Source organism: Aedes albopictus, chromosome 3, assembly GCF_035046485.1.
Source record: "Aedes albopictus strain Foshan chromosome 3, AalbF5, whole genome shotgun sequence".
NCBI classification, from domain to species: Eukaryota; Metazoa; Arthropoda; class Insecta; order Diptera; family Culicidae; genus Aedes; species Aedes albopictus.
In genome coordinates, this window is record NC_085138.1 from 275934891 (window position 1) to 275953109 (window position 18219).

Here is an 18219-nt window from a genome sequence, read left to right on the forward strand (position 1 = left end):
TACGCCACGGGCCCCGACATAATTGGCCACTGATATCACATAAATTTTCGGTTTGAGTGGTATTTGATTACGATTGAAAAATTTTACAATATCGTAGTACAATTACATCGTAGATTTTGGCCAAACACCATATCCCCCGTCCTTCAAAAGTATACTTAGTTAATGAACGGGCAATGGTACGCAATTTATAAACGATATCTTGAAAAAGAGCTCATACGACGAAACTGTTTTGAATATAGAACTACGTTTGTCCAATTCAGAAGTTTGGTCTTTTCCACAGAAATTTTTCGTGACGTTACAACGCAAACTTCAACCAGGTGAAACTCAGGCTTCCGTTAACCGATTTTCTTTCTTTTAATCTCATTTGAAAGATCTTTTCGAGTACAAAGAGCATACAAAATTTTATATTTGTAACGTTTTCCGTATTTGAATAAAATTTGAAAATGTTGATTTTCCGTGACGTTACAACGCAATAAAAACCCATGCTATGATCAGCCATATTTCAGAGTTGTTAAGTCTTCCGATTAAAAATCTTTTTATGCTAAAAAATCTTCATACATTTATCTACAAATGATGGAAGACTTTTGAAAAATCAGTGTATTGGTGTTTAAAATACGACAGTTTGGATGAAAAGTGTGCCTAAAAGACCTAAAATCACGATTTTAATGTTAGCCTTAATCGTCGTTCAATTTATATTTATTGTCACACTAATATCATGTCGAATGCATTTTTGGATGACAAAAGTAATATAGAATATGATAAAAATGTCAAATATGCCATAACTCAACTTTGAAAAATTGGTATTGATGATACGGGGCCCGTAGAATGTGTCATTAAATGATTTGTATGAAATTTTTGAATATTTCCTTTGAAAAATGACTATTAAAATAGCATCAGAAATCAAAGTGCCTTATCAGACCCGATTGTTAAGTCATTTTTGGTCTATTCTGGACATGATAAAGCATTGAAATTTTGATAGCACGGTTGCCAAAAAGTGCCTATTCAAAAAATATTCAATAGTGAAAATAGTGAAAAATTTTCAAAAAAATTGGTTTACTGGAGCAATTTTTAATTTTACAGAGTTGGTGTCTTCGGCAAGATAGTGTATTCCAGTAGTATCTACAAACTTGTAGAACATATCACGTTGAAATTTTACAATATAATCATGGAAAAGTTCAAAAAAAATGATTTTGAGGTTGTTTTTTAAAACTTTCATATTTTCTCCCAAAAAATGAAGTCCAAGCTATATGGTGTCTTCAGCAAAGATACTTGAAATTACTTGTTCTACAACTTTGCTAAAGACATCTACCCTCTAAAAAAATATTTTGAAAAAATATTTTTTTGATCGGGTTCACCCTACAGTTTTACCATACAGTGAATATGCATAAAAATAGAGAAGATTTTTCTGAACACATCTTCCAAAGACACCTGTATGCTAAAATGTCATCTAACGACTCTTAGAGGTTTTGATCGTCTTTTTTCAGAATGATCCCACTGTGCTCTGGTGGCTCATGGGATGTCAGGTGACATTCACACCAACCCACCTTTATGCTCCCTACTTTAACGGACTTTTTGACGTCCGCCACAGGTAGCTGAACCAAAGCTATCTGTGTCCCTGCTGGCCCTTTCCGTAGCTTAGCAGCTGCGGTGGCCACCTGCACATCGTACTGTTGCCGCAGTGCCGTGACCAGGGTCGTGCAATTTCGAAAGGAAAACATGACGTACGACGACTGTAGCAAATCGTTTCCCATGCGAACGGACTGCTGTGATGCTTCATCTCTCACCCAGCAACACACTCGCTCGTTGCTGCTACAGAAACAAGTGTGTATGAAACATGGGATGATACACTTGGATTTTCGTTTCATTTATGAGTCATTGAAATACTTCAACATGCTAAAACAATATTTAAACCACATTTTTAAATAGTGGTGCACGCCAATAGAATGATAAATATGTTTTATGAAAGAGGATAACAAATTCGACCGCTTAAATCCAATTCACCGGCGCCCGTAACCATTGAGAGACTAGCGCGCACCAGTGAGACACTAATGCTCTGACGGGTGAAGCACAAGCAATGCGACCGGGTGGGAGACTACCGAGTGCTACGATGAGTGGAAAAGTTTTTTTTAACGACCGAGTCATTAGAAAAATGTATGAAACACTTGAAGTTACTCATTCAAATGTTGCATGAAAGTGTATCATTGAAACGAAATTGTACGCCCCTGGCCGTGACGAGCTCTTCCACTTCGGTGATCTCATGAATGTCCTTGACCTTCAGAGTTGCCTCATGTGTCAGAGCCCTCACCTGCACACCTTCACCAAGAACCTCTTCTGCCAGCCTCTTGTAGGCGGCGCCCTTGTGTTCCTTCTGGCGCTTCAGCTCCAGGATCATCTCGCTCGTACGAGTACGTCTAATACTGCGTACGTCGGCTCCAAGACCCTCAAGCTTGGCGTCGCTTCGCATCGTCTTCAAGACGTCCGAGTAATTGGACTGTTCCGTCTTGATTACGATCGCGTCGCCTTTCTCGCGCTTGGCACCTGCTCTCCTACGCCTTGGCTTGGCGTCCTGCGCTACTACCTGCGGATTCGTCTTCTTCTTCTTCTGCTTCCGCTCTACCTTACCTGCTCTGTGGCTGCTGAGGGCCCACCAGCGGTCGCAACCCCTTGTTCCCACCGTTCCGGGACGGGCCAGCATTTTCAGGCCCACCCTTCCCAGCTTTCCGGGAACCCTGGCTGGGGTCCGACCTTCCGGCATTATCACCGACTTTCTGGGTAATGATTCGCCTAGCTTTGCGAGCACCGCCAGACAGCTCCTCTCCTGACGGCTGCCTCGCCCGCTTCTGCTATTGCTTGCCCCGTTTGTCGCGAGCATTCGCTTCCGCCTGTTTCGTACTTCCTGCGAGGGAGAAGGCCTCCGTTTGGGTAAACTTCGGCACTTTCTCATTTGCAGGGTCCCTTCGCAAGAAGCGGGTTGATGAGATCTCCGACAAGGAGAAGTGAGGAGATAGGCGCTGGGAGTTGCGTACGCAGCTCAAGCGTGGGTGCTCCAGTCCACTTCCCGGCAAGCCAGCCGGTGGAGGTTATGGACGGAGCGTGGTTGTTGAGGGCCGTCAACCGAGGATCCAAAGGACGGTCCGCAATAGAGGTGGCTGAGCAGCAGCTTGGCAAAATCATCGACTTTGCGTCCACTAAGTCGAACATAAGCAAGGACCTGAAAACGGCCTTGCTTCGACTTAGGGCGTCGATCGACGATGCCAAGCAGGAGCACGCGGCACTCGCGTTGCTGACTGCTGCAGCAGCGGAGCCTGCAAATGAGAAAGTGCCGAAGTTTACCCAAACGGAGGCCTTCTCCTTCGCAGGAAGTCCAAATAAGGCGGAAGCGACTGCTCGCGACAAACGGGGCAAGCAATCGCAGAAGCGGGCGAGGCAACCGTCAGGCGAGGAGCTGTCTGGCGGTGCCCGCAAGGCCAGGCGAATCATTACCCCGAAAGTCGGTAATAATGCCGGAAGGTCGGACCCCAGCCAGGGTTCCCGGAAAGTTGGGAAGGGTGGGCCTGAAAAGGCTGGCCCGTCCCGGAACGAGGGGAACAAGGGGTTGCGACCGCTAGTGGGCCCTCAACAGCCACAGAGTAGGGCGATCCAAGGGGAGGACCCCCCTTGGACGAAGGTAGAGCGGAAGAAGAAGAAGGCTAATCCGCAGGTAGTAGCGCAGGACGCCAAGCCAAGGCGTAGGAGGGCAGGTGCCAAGCGCGAGAAAGGCGACGCTATCGTCATCAAGACGGAACAGTCCAAGTACTCGGACGTCTTGAAGATGATGCGAAGCGACGCCAAGCTTGAGGGTCTTGGAGCCGACGTACGCAGTATTAGACGTACTCGTACGGGCGAGATGATCCTGGAGCTGAAGCGCCAGAAGGAGCACAAGGGCGCCGCCTATAAGAGGCTGGCAGAAGAGGTCCTTGGTGAGGGTGTGCAGGTGAGGGCTTTGACACATGAGGCGACTCTGAAGGTCAAGGACATCGATGAGATCACCGAAGTGGAAGAGCTCGTCACGGCACTGCGGCAACAGCGCGATGTGCAGGTGGCCGCCGCAGCCGTTAAGCTACGGAAAGGGCCAGCAGGGACACAGGTAGCTTTGGTTCAGCTACCTGTGGCGGACGTCAAAAAGTCCGTTAAAGTAGGGAGCATAAAGGTGGGTTGGTGTGTATGTCACCTGACATTCCACGAGCCACCAGAGGTTTGCTTCAGGTGTCTGGAACCAGGACACAAGTCGTGGGACTGCAAAGGCCCCGACAGGCGCAAACTGTGCAGGCGATGCGGCGCTGAAGGTCATAAGGCCCAAAGCTGCACGAGTCCGCCTATCTGTATGATCTGTACCGGGAAATCCTCGAACAACAGACATCCGATGGGTGGTCCAAGGTGCCCGGCCTTCAAGAAAGCCGCAGTGAACAACAAATCACAGTGCAGGTAACGCAGCTGAACCTGAACCACTGTGATGCGGCTCAGCAACTGCTTTGTCAGGCAGTTTCTGAGTGGGAGACGGATATCGCCATCATATCGGACCCATACCGAGTACCCGCCGGCAACGGCAACTGGGTCGCGGATGGGACCAGAAAAATGGCGGCGATATGGACGACGGGTAAATACCCCGTTCAGGAGTTGGTGTCTACTACCTATGAGGGCTTCGTGGTCGCCAAAGTAAACGGGGTCTTCTTCTGTAGCTGTTATGCGCCTCCGCGGTGGCCGATCGAGCAGTTCACGCAAATGCTGGACCGCTTAACGACCGTGCTAACAGGGCGAAGGCCGGTGGTAATAGCGGGCGACTTTAATGCCTGGGCCGTGGAATGGGGAAGCCGTTTCACGAACCAGCGGGGTCAGATCCTGCTAGAAACACTGGCCATCTTAGATGTCGACTTGGCTAATGTCGGTACCAAGAGTACCTTTAGTCGGAATGGAGCGGAGTCAATTATTGACGTGACCTTTTGCAGTCCTGGCCTAACAAGTAGTTCGAACTGGAGAGTAGATGATGGCTACACTCACAGCGACCACCTGGCGGTTCGCTACAGTATCGACTACAATAACAGCAGACAGCGGATAGAAGAAGAGGCGGCTAGGTCAAGGCCAAGCCCTCGCAGGTGGAAGACATCATACTTCGACGAAGGGGTATTTAGGGAGGCGCTCCGCCGTGAGCGAAACTTAATCGGTTTAGACGGCGACGAGCTGGTAGCGGTGCTCTCACGTGCGTGTGATGCGACCATGCCTAGGCGAGTCCACCCTAGAAATGGGAGGCCACCGGCTTACTGGTGGACCGACGCGATTGCGGACCTGCGCCGCGCCTGCCTAAGGGCTAGGCGGCGGATGCAGCGAGCACGATCAGAGGAAGAGCGAAACGAACGGCGGGTGGTGTTCGCCGCTGCAAAAGCCGCGCTTAAGACCGAGATAAGAGCAAGCAAAAAGGCCTGCTTTGAGGGTCTCTGTCAGAGTGCCAATACGAACCCGTGGGGTGACGCCTACAGGATCGTTATGGCCAAGACGAGAGGTGTGATGGCTCCTACAGAGCAATCTGCAGAGATGTTGGAGGGGATCATTGGAGGACTTTTTCCGCGTCATGATCCTAGTCCTTGGCCTCCTTTCGTAGGACAGCCGGGGACTGGGGCTGGTGATGAGGAGAGGGTCACCGATGTGGAACTTGCGGGGATAGCTAAGTCCCTTAGCGTAGGCAAGGCCCCAGGTCCGGACGGAGTTCCGAACCTGGCCTTAAAAGTAGCTATTGCAGAGGCTCCCGAGATGTTCAGGTCTGCTATGCAGAAATGCCTGGACGAGGGAGTTTTCCCAGAAGCTTGGAAGAGGCAGAGCCTGGTACTATTGCCAAAGGCGGGGAAACCACCCGGAGACCCGTCGGCATATAGACCAATATGCTTGATTGACACGGCGGGGAAGGTGCTCGAAAAGATCATCCTCAATAGAATGTTGCGGTTCACCGAGGGCGAAAATGGTCTTTCGAGTAACCAGTACGGCTTCCGGAAGGGGAGGTCCACCGTAGACGCTATCTTGTCGGTTACAAAAACCGCCGAGAAAGCACTCGAGCCTAAGAGGAGGGGAATTCGCTTTTGCGCGGTAGTGACTCTGGATGTAAGGAATGCGTTTAATAGTGCCAGCTGGTCTGCTATTGCCGATGCGCTCTTGCGTCTGGGGATACCGGAGTACCTGTACAAGATTCTCGGAAGTTACTTTCAGAATCGTGTACTAGTCTACGACACGGAGGTGGGTCGGAAGTGCTTTCACATAACCTCAGGAGTCCCGCAAGGTTCCATCCTGGGTCCGGTGTTATGGAATGTCATGTACGACGAGGTGTTGAGGTTAGAGTATCCAGTGGGAGTGGTGATTGTCGGATTTGCCGACGACATTACGCTCGAAGTCTACGGTGAAACGATCGAGGAGGTAAAGTTGACTACCAACCACTCGATCAAGGTTGTGGAGGCGTGGATGCGGTCCAGGAAACTGGAGCTGGCTCACCACAAGACAGAGGTGACGGTTGTTAACAACCTGAAGTCGGAGCAGCAGACGGAGATCAGTGTAGGAGACTGTACTATCCTGTCAAAGCGCTCCGTCAAACACTTGGGCGTGATGATCGACGATAAGCTTACCTTCGGTAGCCACGTCGATTATGCCTGTAAAAGAGCCTCCACAGCTATTGCGGCACTGTCCCGGATGATGTCCAATAGCTCTGCGGTGTACGCCAGTAAGCGCAAGCTTCTGGCTAGTGTTGCTACATCCATACTTAGGTATGGCGGCCCGGCGTGGGGCACCGCGCTAAGTACTAAATGCTACCGACGGAAGCTTGAAAGTACTTACAGGCTTATGTGCCTGAGGGTTGCGAGCGCGTACCGTACCGTGTCACACGACGCTCTCTGCGTCATTACTGGTATGGTGCCTATCAGCATTCTTATCAGTGAGGACATGGAGTGCTTCGAAATGCGCGGCACAAGAGGCATACGCAGGACTGTCAGGATGGCCTCTATGGTCAAATGGCAGCGCGCGTGGGACAGTTCCACCAAAGGAAGGTGGACCTATAGGTTGATACCGAGGGTAGATAGTTGGATTAATAGGCGCCATGGGGAAGTCACATTCCACCTGACACAGGTCCTTACAGGTCATGGTTGCTTCCGACAGTATCTACACCGTTTCGGGCATGCGGATTCTCCCGAATGCCCAGTGTGCAATGGTTTAGAGGAAACGGCGGAACACGTTTTGTTCGTGTGCCCGCGTTTTCGCACAATGCGTGACCGCATGCTTGCCACATGCGGGGAAGACACAACTCCGGACAACTTGGTCCAGAGGATGTGTAGGGATGAGTTTGGCTGGAACGCCGTTTCAACGGCTATTACCCACATCGTCTGGGAGCTACAGAGGAGGTGGCGCGTGGACTCGGAGAATGGCTAGTCCAGATGCAGTACAAGAGGTGGTCCAGGGGTTCGGAGTCGGCTTCGTAGGTCATACCGGTGCCCTGCGGTCGAGATCGACCCTTACAACGATTAAGTGGCCGCGGAGAGGAAGTCCCGGTAGCGGTGCTGTCGTGGCGTCGGTCTACTGGGTTGGATCCGAGCCCGCGGTTGGAAAGGGGTCCCCGGCAAGGGTCGGGGTAGGTGAGATCCTGCTGTCTGCAACCTACGGGTGCATCTGATAGGGCCTGAAGGGTAGTGATACCCTTCCTTGCGGGCAGGTCAGATCGGGTTGCACGTGGGCATCAGTTCTTGATGTCCGCTCAGCAGTAGGGCGCGGGCGGGGTTGACCCTGCCCGCCTTCCGAGGACAAAGGGAGTGGCGAGGACCACTCGGGAAACTGGCTAAGCGCCAGCATGCTACCGTGATGGACTCTCCAAAGCGAGTCATCGATGTTCGTTGCTGCAGGCTACGCAGCTAACCTTGTGGGTGCGATGTGCACTAGCCCCTCTCTGAAGCAATACCTTCTTGGTGGTTCCGGAGAGACGTAGGGTTTGGCGACCATAGGAATGGTTTAGTGGGTACGAGGAGAGAGTAGTCCTGGATTTTACTTTTGTTGTAGAAGACAGCCTGTCAGACCTACACTACCCTAACCTTCTGTTAGGGTGTCTGTTGAGCAGATTATCCCCCTATGGTTTAGAAGGAAAAAAAAAAAAAAAAAAAAAAAGGGTCCGCTGCTGCAGCAGTCAGCAACACGAGTGCCGCATGCTCCTGCTTGGCATCGTCGTTCGACACCTTAAGTCGAAGCAAGGCCGTTTTCAGGTCCTTGCTTATGTTCGACTTAGTGGACGCAAAGCCGATGATTTTGCAAAGCTGCTGCTCAGCCACCTCTATTGTGGACAGTCCTTTGGATTCTCGGTTGACGGCTCTCAACAACCACGCTCCGTCCATAACCTCCACCGGCTGGCTTGCCGGGAAGTGGACTGGAGCACCCACGCTTGAGCTGCGTAAGCAGCTTCCAGCGCCTATCTCTTCACTTCTCCTTGTCGGAGACCTCATCAACCCGCTTCTTGCGAAGGGGTTGATCCCACCACTACTTCCACCTGAGTTTTGATTGTTTTTGTTAGATTTCATGTTTACATCCCACGAGTAGCACGGGAATGAATGTCCACCACGCCAGAGCCCTGCATTTACGTGGGAAGGGACAGCTTACTGTGGGGGATTCCCAGGCACCCCACAGGCTCCGTTAAAGATCGAGCATCTTTTTCACCCCCTCGATCACTCATTTCTCAGCACGGGTCGCTTGACACCTTTAATTGGGGTTAGTGGTCCTATTCTTAACCGGCGACTACGCGGCCGACTCGCAAAGGGGGGGGGGGGGGCTGTCAGGCCCCAGGACTATCGTCCTTGCTGCCCAGCTTTTCCGTATGCCCCGGTGCTCGGTCATCTCCCGGTGCAAAAGGTGGCGTGTGGGTATGGTTCGCTTAGAAACTAATTCTAGGCTCCCACCTGATGCCACCTTAGTTATAGATGATGCGATACATCATTTCATACTCTACCGTTGGATCCCAGAACAGACACTGTTTGAACCGTACAGGAGCCTTGGTGTTCAGACGTTCGGGACGAACCGACCTCCTCAATCTAGCTGAAGTGATTTTGTACCGACTCTAAGCAGAATACCCTCTTTGAATGAGTGTAATCAGTTTCGTACCTTTTAATTCCGCCCTATGTTGCTTATCCTTTGACAGATACGCGTATTTCGACTACCACTTGTAATCTTCCTTCGAGTGGATAACTGACACTGAGGAAGATTACAAGTGGTAGTCGAAATACGCGAATCTGTCAAAGGATAAGCAACATAGGGCGGAATTAAAAGGTACGAAACTGATTACACTCATTCAAATAGCTGAAGGAAGTTGAACAACAGTGTCCACGCTACACTTCTAGTTAACCAAACAACTCTTAGATAGCGTAAAAGTATGAGATTAGAACTTGTAAGGACCAGAGCAAAGTTGAAAGTTTCTTTCTAGCCTTAGCATTAGCATTAAGCGAGTCGCACAAGTTTGTAGGTAGTACAGTCCTAGACCGCTGTTATACGGGTTGCTTCCTTCCCGTCCGAATAAAAGCACAAAGATTTGGGATTAATCTCAGACTCTTAGACAAGACTGACGCAATCTTCCAATGGTCGAGAACTGTTCTGACCACGTCCTTGCGACTGCTGAGGGATGGGAAAGGATAGTTAGTTTTGGACACCTATGAAAGATGTAAACAGCTCTACGATCGCTCAGGCGATCAAAGGAAATGTTTGGTAAACGTTCAGGCGCATATATTATTTGGTTGTGTTGAGACAGCTGCCTGCATAATTCAACTGGTTTGATCTTCCATATTGACCGCACCATTTCGCAGTCCTTCTTCTTCATACAAATTTTAATCGCAGTGTGGAATGCGGAAAAGCAACTAATCTCATCCCGATTTTGCACAGTTTTTCTGGACCCTGACAGGGATAGGAAAATCTTTGTTCCAAAAAATCAACACGATGAAGGCGACTTGCTCCGCCGAAGCTCCTCTCCTTAATGAGGCAGCTTCACACGCTTCACACTGACACCATTGTCATGGTGCTCATGCTTGCTAGAGGACTGACACGCAAGGGGTATAACAGTAAAAGTAAACTATATTCACACCCCACACAAACAATAACTCGACACTAGCTCGTCATCAAACTTACCCGTTATTGAATGTTCATTTTTAGAATTACCAACAACATTTTCTGACAATATGAAATGAAAAATTGAAAACTTTTTTGGTTGAACAGATTATTCCGAATAAACAGGATTAGAATATACGAAAATCACCATCAAAAGATATATTATAAAAAAATAAAAAATGCCAATGAATTCATCCAGATGTATGAGTAAATTTGTACATTATGACACCGATGAAGACCTTTCTCTGGTAATTAAATTAATTTCCATACCTATGTTAATACCGCGGAATGATTGACACTCATTTTGTTTTATTTTCAGATGAACGTTAGTATCTACAACTATCCACGAGAGATATGGGTTACCATCCCTGTTTGGGAAATTGTGATCAAAACCGTCACCTTCCTACCGTTGATCACGTTCGGCATTTTCGGCAATATCGCTCTACTGTGCATAATTTTCACCATTCGAGCCCTTAAAACTCCAACCAATATGCTGATCGCAAATCTGGCCGTAGCAGACTTGGCGACCTTGATCATCTGTCCGGTAATGTTCATGCTGCATGATTTTTACCAAAATTATGTTATGGGATGCATTGGATGTAAGCTGGAGGGATTCTTAGAAGGTGATTTTAGAAAATAGCGTTCAAGGTGATTTGATTTTTACGTTTCTTCATTATTTTCATAGGTCTCCTGTTGATAACATCCGTTCTATGTCTGTGTGGGATAAGCTACGACCGGTTGACAGCGATCGTGTTCCCAAAGAAATCCAGACTGACAATGCGAGGCGTAACGATTATTATTGCTTGTGCCTGGATCGTGGGACTTGTCCTTGCTCTTCCTTTGACGATCTACCGAAATTACAAAGAACGCCAGTGGAAAAATTATTTGGAAACATTTTGCGCAGAGAATACGAGTTTTCTTCCGCAATACTGGCATGTGCTGATTGGAGCTTTGGTGTGGTTCCCGCTGTTGGTGATGATCTGCTGCTACAGTTTGATATTCCTCAAACTTGACCGATACCAAAGAAAGGTGTTGAATCGGGAACATCCCATTTCAGTTTCGTATAAAAGAAAAGTAGCCAAATGCCTGTTTGTGGTACTTGTTGTATTCATCTTGCTGCGGATACCATTTACCACATTAGTGTTCATTCGGTACAACCGATTTGTAAACGCAAACAGTGATCAAATTGGGAAAGATTTTCAAATACTTTGGTATGTTTCTCATTACCTGATGTTTTTGAATGCAGCCATCAATCCAATCATCTATGGAATGACGAACGATAATTTTCGAAAAGCTTACAATAAGACAAAAATTTGGAGATGTTTCTGGAAGTCTGGACCGGTTAAAAAGGTAGAAAGTTGGAAAAATTTCTCACAAATTAATTTTAATAATTATCCTTTTGTTAAAGATCGATCCCAGGAAAAAGGAACCTGCTGTGATGATAATCGGTCATCTCCAGCCTCGTGGCCCATGTGGAAGTGACAAGTTTGTGAACTTTTCGGATTGGGTTATTCAGCCCAAGCAAGAGGTTCAAACCGCTGAATCACGAGAAACAAAAACATCCCAGCTGAAGGCCACTACAGAAGAGATTCAAACAAAGAGTGAACGAAAATCTTTGTACAGCTGCAACTTGATTATAGCCGATCAGTTTCAGGATAAGCAAAACAAGCTACAATCAGTCGGATTTATTTGAATATCAAATTTTTATCATAAAAATAATTGTCTCAAGCTGGATTAATCTACTTGCAATTGCCGAAATGATCCTTCCACACCAAACAAACTTTCAGCATTCTTTGGTCGTCCTGGTCGCTTCTTTTCATCGGTTCCATACTGGTCTTCTTCCAAGAAGTAATCTCGATAGGAAACAATTTTCTTTTCCCAGTTTGCAATAATGTCCTTAAGTGATCCTGCATCGCCTCCATACTCAGCGGGAAGAAGTCTCTTGGGCACGTGTCGATACAATGATTCTAGGTCATGTCCGTGAACATAAAGCTGTTAGGGTTTGATAAAGTTGCTTAGTATCCCATGTTATCTAGTGGATCTTTTGCTATTTTCGACAGCATTCTACTTTTCGTCATGGGGTGGTTTTTAAAACCTGTTGAACGCAAAGTGGGCACCTATGCTATCCCTGCCAAGTTGAATTATTCATTTAAGAACAAATTCGTTCTGAATTTCAGAATAACCGCCAATAACCGGCCGACTTTTGAACTTACTCACGATTTAAGCCCACAAATTTCGGGAAAATTTAAACTAGCGAACCGGTTCTTCTAATTTAAAGCTTATTACAGGTTTGCAAGAGCAAATGAAAATTTTCAATATAGTGGGTTGATGACATCTTGAGATTTATGCATTTGAAGTTCAGGTATATTGTTAAACTGGAATTCAAAGTCGTTTGTCCTTAAGTGCAGGTAATTTAATCGGCAATAACTCCTCATGACGAAGAAAACAGAATAGCCGGAAATGCCATAGACACCCTATATGTATATCAGTTTTCTACTTACTCTTGACTTATTTTTTTCGCTCATGAAACTCCTAAACATATTGAACACCATCTCGAACCCATTAGGAGTATTGACGTAGTGGAATCCTTTCTGTCGGAATGGAGAGGCTTCCTGACTCATCATGGTCATTTTCTTGACAAATGTAGGCGAGAATTGAAGAAAATGGGCCATGCTAACGTTTGCGAGGTCCAAAATTCCAATCTGTAACGATATCCCTGAACACAAATGTTGTCGACTATTCCAACTCTAACTGACCTGTCCACCAATCACAAAGTTGTCGTCTTCGATCATCATTATGTCGTTGGCCATGGTGCTCACTCTGATCACTTCTTCTATGCTGAACTGTGCCGGATCGTAGGCAGCTGGTCGAACCAAAATAATTCTAGGCGAATCCGGGGTTTCTGTGTATGGTAGAGGAACTCCAACACCAAGGCGTATGATTGCCCGGGTCCTGGGGTTTTCCGGATCTCGTGTTCTGATCAGCTCCGGTGACATTGTCCGAACTGTATAGAACATATCCAGCTTCTCCTTTGCTCGTTCTAAACTGTATTTGCATCCTCGAAGGAATGCTATCAAAAATTGATCGTCGATTCGCGATCGAAGATGAGGACTTTTTGCAATCCATTGACGAAGAACGTTCAAATCCTCATTTATGCGTTCGGGTTTCTCATTTAATTCATCTCTGGCCTTTGTGGTGAGTGAACTTGATAGGGGTCGGATATTGACCATGATGATGCTGATCTTCCGAGCCTGCTTGAACAATCTGTAAATACGAGTAATGGCGGTGGGAATTATGTATTCGATGATTTTTGTTGTTTCGCTTCTATTGCCAGCACTACAGGTGGGTCGTAATCAAAATGTTGATAAACCCCTCTGAACGCTTATCACCAAGACCAGATAGGTAAGTGCTCAAGTTCGTGGAAGATGAGTCAGCATTTCTATGGTAAGCCACATTTGTACTATTTTAATTTTCATTGTTGGGGAAAAACCTTTTATAAACCTATTTATACATACAATAGAGATGACTAGAAATCTTGAAACAAAACTCATGTATAATGGAAAGAAGTTAGCATAAATTAATGAAATGCACATGTATTTTTATGCTTTCCATTTTTTGCGAGCTACTTATTCCGTTGCATTTGTGTTTCTTATGACAATTATATAAAATGTAACTATTCAAAAACATGAGTATACTTCCAATGAAAGGATGGCTGAATGAAACTGAAAGTCATCTCCACTTACCTCAGCTCAATACTGCACGGAATGATGTTTGCAAACGCTCCCACAGACGACAGTGGATTGAATAAGTTCTGGTGGTATGTCTCGTGAACGAGACATGATATCGCGCGCTATAGATATGACGTAAAATATCGTGACGCTCTTTTGATAAGGACGGTTCCAAAACATATATACCCCTCAGGAGACTGTTTCTCGCGTATTTCAGTTGTGAATTTGTTATGGCTTATAAAAGAAAAGTTCTTGTTCATTCTCAAATCCGTTTTGCAGACACCCATCTATGTACTCACTTGAACTTTGCCATTACAGAGAAAATTAAAGTATCGTTGCTTTTCGGTCTGTGCAGCATAGATATTTATTATGATACACATACCTTATCTTACCGGTCAGACTAAGGCCTGAGTGACCTCTGCTGTACATAGGAGTCGTTTCATTTCTACTCGGTCCATGGCTGTGTATCTCCAGTTCCGCACTCTGCGAAGGGTCCGCAGATCGTCCTCCACTTGATCGATCCATCTAGCTCACTGCACACTACGTCTTCTTGTACTGGTCGGATGACTCTCGAGAACCCGAATAAAAGGTTGCTATCCGAATTTTCACGGTGTGGACGATGATAGGTTCTCTCAGCAGCTGATGCAGCTCGTGGTTCATTCGCCTTCTCCAATTCCCGTCTTCCACCTGCATTCAAGGGAGCGTTGGTCCTTTGCACGTAGAGTCCATGTTTCGTGCCCTGCTTATATTTGATGGCACAAATGTCCCAAATGGAGGATAACGTGCCTCTGGAGCCGGCCTTCTGATACCTGAAGCTCGATTTCCTGCCACAACGCGTCTCTAACTTTCTCTGCTGGTGTCACTGTGGGCGGTCACCAGTGAGCATAAGTACACGAATTCTTCATCCGCCTCGATTTCATCACCGTCTATAGAAATTCGGGGTAGCGGGCGCGATGATTCTTCCCTGGAGCCCTATGCCATAATGAACTTTGTCTTCAGCTTGATGACTAATCCGATTTGCCTGGTTTCATTCTTTAGTCGGATGTACGTTTTCACCATCGTCTCAAATTTGCCCAAGTAACACACTTGTCACCGAAGAGTCACGGCGGCGCAGGTTTTTGTTACGCAGAAGTTACTATGACTTACTTCTAACAAATAAATACTAACTTGCTAAAAGTAAGTCACAGTGACTTCTGCGCAACAAAAACCTGCGCCGCCGTGACTCTTCTGTGACAAGTGTGTTACTTGGGTGCAAGCTATAATATCAATATCATCAGCGAAACCAAGCAGCCGAAAGGACTTCGTGAAAATCTTTCCAATCGTATTTACCCCCGTTCTCCTTATTACACCCTCTAAAGTCTAAAGCTCGAGAAACTATCACCTTGCCGTAACCCTTGATCCCTCGTATCAGTTTTTCCGCGAATCCGTATTCATGCATAATTTGCCATAGCTTGTCTCAATCGATTGTATGATACGCCGATTCAAAATAGATGAACAAGTGGTATGTGGGCATGGGCACATTGTATTCGCGGCATTTCTAACACCTGGCGGATGGAGAACATGTGGTCCATTGTAGCGCGTTCACCCATGAATCCAGCCTGATATTGCCCCACGTACTCTCTTGCAATCGGTGATAGATGGCGGCATAAAACTTGAGAGTATCTTGTTGGCAGCGTCCAGTAGTGTGATCGCGCGATAGTTCCCGCAATTCAACTTGTCGCCCTTTTTGTAGATGGGACACACGATACCTTCCATCCATTCCTCCGGTAATACTTCATCCTCCCAAATCTTGGTAATGGCCCAGTGTAGTACTCTCACCAGCAGAGATGGTATGCTCCTCAGTGTGTGTGCAAGTGTTCGAGGTTGTAATATGAAAATGAGCTGCTATGTGCACATTTTCAGTGCGGAATGCCATCTCTGCTCACCAGCGCTTCTCCGACGTATATTAGAAGCTCACAAGCGAGGTAGTTGACCTGCTTCAGCGGCTTTGTTGTTTTCCAACCAATTAACCTACTCCTCAATCTCTTGGAGTGGGGAGCGGACCTGGTGTGATGGTTAGAACACTTGACTATCACGCCGAGGACCTGGGATCGAATCCCACTCCCGACAAACTCGCAAAATGTGAGTTCTTCCTTCGGAAGGGAAGTAAAGCGTGGGTCCCGAGATGAACTAGCCTAGGGCTAAAAATCTCGTTAATACAGATAAAAAAAAAATCTCTTGGAGTTTAGGGGCTAGAAATCTTTCGTCCCGCGCACATACTACTAGATCTGTTACTACGCCACTACTTTCGTTGCTTGCAACGTCGCCATTGAGGTGCTCATCGTAATGCTACCGCCACCTCTCGAGCACTTCACGCTCGCTCGTGAGAAGGTTCCCGTGATTGTCTCGCCACATGTCGGCTTGTGGCACAAAACTTCTGCGCGAGCGGTTCAGCTTCTCGTGTGTCCTTAGCGCGGTGCAGCTCTTCCATCGCTTCGAGGTCTCGTTCTTCCTGCTGGCGCTTGTTCATCCGGAAGACTGAATTCTGCCTTTTCCACGTCTGTCTGTAACGTGCCTCATTCACTCTCGTACGGTGTTGCAGCATTCTCGCTCATTCTTCTCGTTTTTCAACTGTTCACATTCGCTGTCGTACCAGTCGTTTCTGTGATTCGGAGTCGCGAAGCCTAGTGCTGAAGCCGAGGTACTACCTATGGCAGATCGTATGTCCCTCCAGTCATCTTCAAGTGTAGCTGCGCCAAGCTGCTCTTCCGTTGGTAAGGCCATTGCTAACTGCTGCGCGTAGTCTTGAGCCACTTCTACGTTATGCAGCTCCTCGATGTTGAGCTGCGGCGTTCGACTTCGACGCATGGTGATAACTGTCAAAAGTTTTTACCGCATGCATACAGCGACTAAGTAGTGATCCGAATCTATATTCGCACTGCGGTATGTGCGGACATTGGTTATATCCGAGAAGAATTTACCGTCGACTAGAACGTGGTAGATTTGGTTTTCTGTTTGATGATCGAGTGATCTCCAGGTGGCTTTGTGGATATCTTTGCGGGGGAAGAATGTGCTTCTGACTACCATACCACGGTAGGCTGCAAAGATTACGCATCGCTGGCCGTTATCATTCGATACGACGTGCAGGCTGTTTCGCCCGATTACTTGTCTGTACATTTCCTCCGTTCCTACCTGGGCGTTCATGTCGCCGACAACGATTTTCACGTCACGCGGCGAGCAATCATCGTATGTTTGCTCTAATTGCGCGTAGCACGTTTTTTTCTCGTCATCAGGTCTCCCTTCGTGTGGGCAGTGGACGTTGATGATGCTGTAGTTGAGGAAACAGCCCTTAACTCTCAACATGAACATCCTTGCGTTGATCGGCTGCCATCAGATCACACGTTGTCGCATCTTGTTCAACACTATAAATCCTGTTCCCAGTGCCACACTTTCTGTCCAGTCCAACAAAGTTCCTGCAACGCCACGATGTCGAAGTTGCGGGGATGTAGTTCGTCGTAGATTATCCTGTCACATCCTGCGAAACCTAGTGACTTGCAATTCCATGTTCCAAGTTTCCAATCGTAGTCCTTATTCCGTCGCATGGGTCTTTGCCGATTGTATCGAGTCGTATTTTCTCCTATGTTATTAGCAAAGGGGATTTTTACGGGGGACCTACTCTAACACTCCTGTCTCTAACACTTTGCATCACCATGAAATATGACTATTTGAAGCACAAATCACTTATGAACTCCCTAATGCTCTTTGAAATGCACCTTTTACTCACAACTTAATGGTTCAAGCCTTACTCCAATTTCCCTCCTTATTTTCGATGAAGCAAAACTTTTGAATTCTTCAATACTGAGTATTGCAACAATTTCATATTATTGGCGGGTAGTGTAGCCCATTACCATGGAGCACCTAAAAATCTTCGAACTGGCAGATGACGTTGCAGAGTAAGCTCGATGATCTTTACAGAAATGTATGGGAAAACAATGAGACTAGCCAACGCACCGAAAACCGAATGTCATCTCAAAGTAGAATCTGGGTTTTGCTGTACTCCAGTTAATAAGCTGGTGAGCATCATTGGACAACACCTAGCAGGAGCTAAAGTGGAGATAAGTCGTCCACACTGTACGTAGGAGGGTGATGAAATTAGCAAGCAATCTGGCAGAACATTACAGCAGAGGCTCATGGCGGCCAAATAAAGGAAGTCGACAGTTATAATTTGGAGGAGTTCCTTTGCTTGACAATTCGTGAATTCAGTAGAATGAATTCAATCACATCTCTGCTTTGTTAGTGGTAAATAGACCGTCATTTAACCCTCTAATACCCAACCACGCCTTTAGACGGGGTATAGTTTGAGCATTTT

At 46.9% G+C, this 18219-nt stretch overlaps 2 protein-coding genes across 6 annotated transcripts in view; one reads left to right on the forward strand and one right to left on the reverse strand.

Moving 5' to 3' along the window:
* Positions 1–11871, forward strand: part of LOC109402333 (QRFP-like peptide receptor) — a 40864-nt gene extending 28993 nt beyond the window's left edge. For 3 of the 5 annotated variants that reach the window (XM_062860917.1, XM_019674999.3, XM_062860916.1), the window contains exons 2-5: positions 10252–10391; positions 10463–10766; positions 10829–11493; positions 11552–11871. In XM_062860917.1, coding sequence (XP_062716901.1) covers positions 10323–10391; positions 10463–10766; positions 10829–11493; positions 11552–11836 — 1323 coding nt within the window. In that variant the 5' untranslated portion in view covers positions 10252–10322 and the 3' untranslated portion in view covers positions 11837–11871. The remainder of the gene's footprint in view (positions 1–10251; positions 10392–10462; positions 10767–10828; positions 11494–11551) is intronic. The other 2 variants (XM_062860918.1, XM_062860919.1) reach the window with 1 other exon arrangement.
* LOC109420412 (alpha-tocopherol transfer protein-like) lies at positions 11756–14034 on the reverse strand. The gene is made up of 4 exons (XM_019694745.3): positions 13887–14034; positions 12900–13407; positions 12645–12845; positions 11756–12135 (listed from the first exon to the last, which is right to left on the reverse strand). Exons 2-4 carry the CDS (start codon positions 13371–13373, stop codon positions 11878–11880), a joined length of 933 nt encoding a protein of 310 aa, XP_019550290.3. The 5' UTR covers positions 13374–13407; positions 13887–14034; the 3' UTR covers positions 11756–11877.
* Positions 14035–18219: the final 4185 nt, after the last annotated feature.